The sequence below is a fragment of the Macadamia integrifolia genome, chromosome 3 (genome assembly GCF_013358625.1).
Source record: "Macadamia integrifolia cultivar HAES 741 chromosome 3, SCU_Mint_v3, whole genome shotgun sequence".
NCBI classification, from domain to species: domain Eukaryota; kingdom Viridiplantae; phylum Streptophyta; class Magnoliopsida; order Proteales; family Proteaceae; genus Macadamia; species Macadamia integrifolia.
In genome coordinates, this window is record NC_056559.1 from 3,045,487 (window position 1) to 3,047,845 (window position 2,359).

At 39.3% G+C, this 2,359-nt stretch overlaps 1 protein-coding gene across 2 annotated transcripts in view; it reads right to left on the reverse strand.

The window, feature by feature from the left end:
- The window catches only part of LOC122073674 (chaperone protein dnaJ 10-like), an 8,161-nt gene that overhangs the window by 630 nt on the left and 5,172 nt on the right, over positions 1 to 2,359 (reverse strand). For both annotated transcript variants that reach the window (XM_042638304.1, XM_042638303.1), the window contains one exon: positions 745 to 825. In XM_042638304.1, coding sequence (XP_042494238.1) covers positions 745 to 825 — 81 coding nt within the window. The remainder of the gene's footprint in view (positions 1 to 744; positions 826 to 2,359) is intronic.

Consider the following 2,359-nt stretch of genomic DNA (forward strand, 5'->3'; position numbering starts at 1 on the left):
GGGAACTGATACTTTTGATAAAGTACAGAATATTTATCATAAGGAAAAGCCGTCAATGATTCTTCCGAAAGCAGCAAAAAGATATTGGTGTTAATTTCATTAAAAAATAGCCTTCCACCACCCTTGCCAGATCTATCCCCTTCCCCCCCCCCCCCCCCCCCCCAAAAAAAAAAAAATCAGCTACAGTATGAGCCATGGCTCTATACTCAGCTTTAACACCCCACCTAGCCACTGTAGTTTATTTCTCAATCCCCCAAGTAACAAGATTACCACCGACAAACGTAAAGTAACCAGTGATCGACCTCCTATCACCCTCAACACCTACCCAATTAGGATTACAATAACCAACAAGATCAATGTGGTTATGGTGTTTATAAATGAGGCCCTTTCGTAGAGCACCCAAAAAAGAAGCTAATCGACTAGGGAGTTCAGTAAGCCTAATCGATAGCAAGGACTATTTATTACATAAATAAGTTGGAAATTTACAAGAAACTCCTCAGCATATGAATTATTACTCATATGCCCCTGAAATAAAGCCTTACAAAAAGCCCCAAAATATACCCTTTGACAACAAGAGTAGATCAATTAAATCCATAAATAAGCCACTTTGCAAAAACATGAGTAAAATTTGTTCGTATGGATCACAGCTAAAAAGCATCTGATGCTTACTAAAAGATTGTATAGAATATCACTAAGAAACGACAGATCTGTATGGAAATCAACATAAATGAAAACAGCACTTACTTGGAAGATTGTACCAAGCTTTTTTAATGCTTTGGCTCGTAGCTTAAGAACATCCTTTGAAACGCTAGGGTCCTTGAGAACCTGAAGCAGAAGTATGTAATTGACAAATATTTCCAAGTAAAGCAAGCAGAACTCAAGAGTCAAAAATGTTAAGAAATTCAACTCATTGGAATGCTATTAACAGGATTCAAAAACTAAACTTCAATCTATTTTTCTTCCCCAAAGAATCGCTCTAGGATTTTTGTGTGTATCTGTTATTTGTAACACAGAAAAAAAAAAACAAAAAAAGGGGCCAGCTGAGGTGATGGACATGGCCAGTAGCCAAGGCAGCTGTGGATAGATTATGGCAGCATTCTCTCCCCAGCCAAAGAGTTAAAGCCTACAGTAGGCAAGCCATACTATGATTTCAAGGATGAGGTGATTACTGGTATGGGATGGGACTTGTACGTCCAATCTATTAGACACAGTGGACCAACCGATCCACTGAAGGTACCAGTCTTCAGTCCTTTGGATTGGCCAATCCTTGGTTTGAATTATCAGATCCATACTGATTTGGATAATCATTTACTGGGAATCATCTCGGTTCTGATACTGATCCTCAAATCCTTAAGCCATATCCAACTATGAAGGAAAATAATTTCTCCTAGTTACTGTTCAATTCCTAAACCAACAGTTTTGACTTGGATAGCTTGCAAATAAATAAATTGTGTACAGCTAGTTGGATAGCTTGCAAATAAATTAAATTATATACAGCTATATGAGGGTGAAGTGAACAAACAGCCAACTTTCTTGCTAACTGAAATTAGGTCCCCTCACTGTGGCATCAGGCACACAAGGCAGGGAGCAAATTGAGCACTTCTGTTATTTCTGTTTAGATGTGTTCACCAAAATAAATGTAACTTTGGTCTTTGAACTAATTATTGATAATGATGCCTGAAGTTGCAAAGACCTGCATCTGAAAACTTTTCACTTGTATTGAGTAAAAGTCTGGGCTAGCAAAACCCAACATCACCCAAAACAGGAATATCGGAGCATCAGTTTGATTACATTAAAAAAACATAACCTAGCCTGCTAGCATCAGGTATTGCTGTCTTGCTAACATACATATCAAGTTAAGAATATTGTTAAACCACAAGGTAGACTGTAAGGCAACCTGCCAACCCACTGTGGTCCGACATTGGAGATCCTCCAGGCAGAAACCAATCTGAAGTAATAATTCCAATCATCAGGATAGTCCTTCCTGACCATCCAAAAGATGTGATAAGACCACATGTGACAGATCATCTGGTTGGACTGATTTCCAGCCCAGGATACCCATCTGATCAGTCGTAAGATCCTAGTATAAGTATGTATTCCACATTAAATAAAAAGCAACCCAGTGCACGAGGCTCCTGCTACTGCATGGTCTGGGAGGGGGAAGTGTATACAACCTTACCCCCAGCATCGCAGGAGAGGCTGTTTCCAAGTTTTGAACCTGTGACCAAAATGTTGCAATATATAGCTATAATTAAGCCAAAGAAATTACCCCAGATTTCCTCATTTGAGGTTGTACCATCATACCGTTCAACATAATTAACAATTCAAAGCCAAGAAAGCTTGGAGGGGGGGGGGGGGG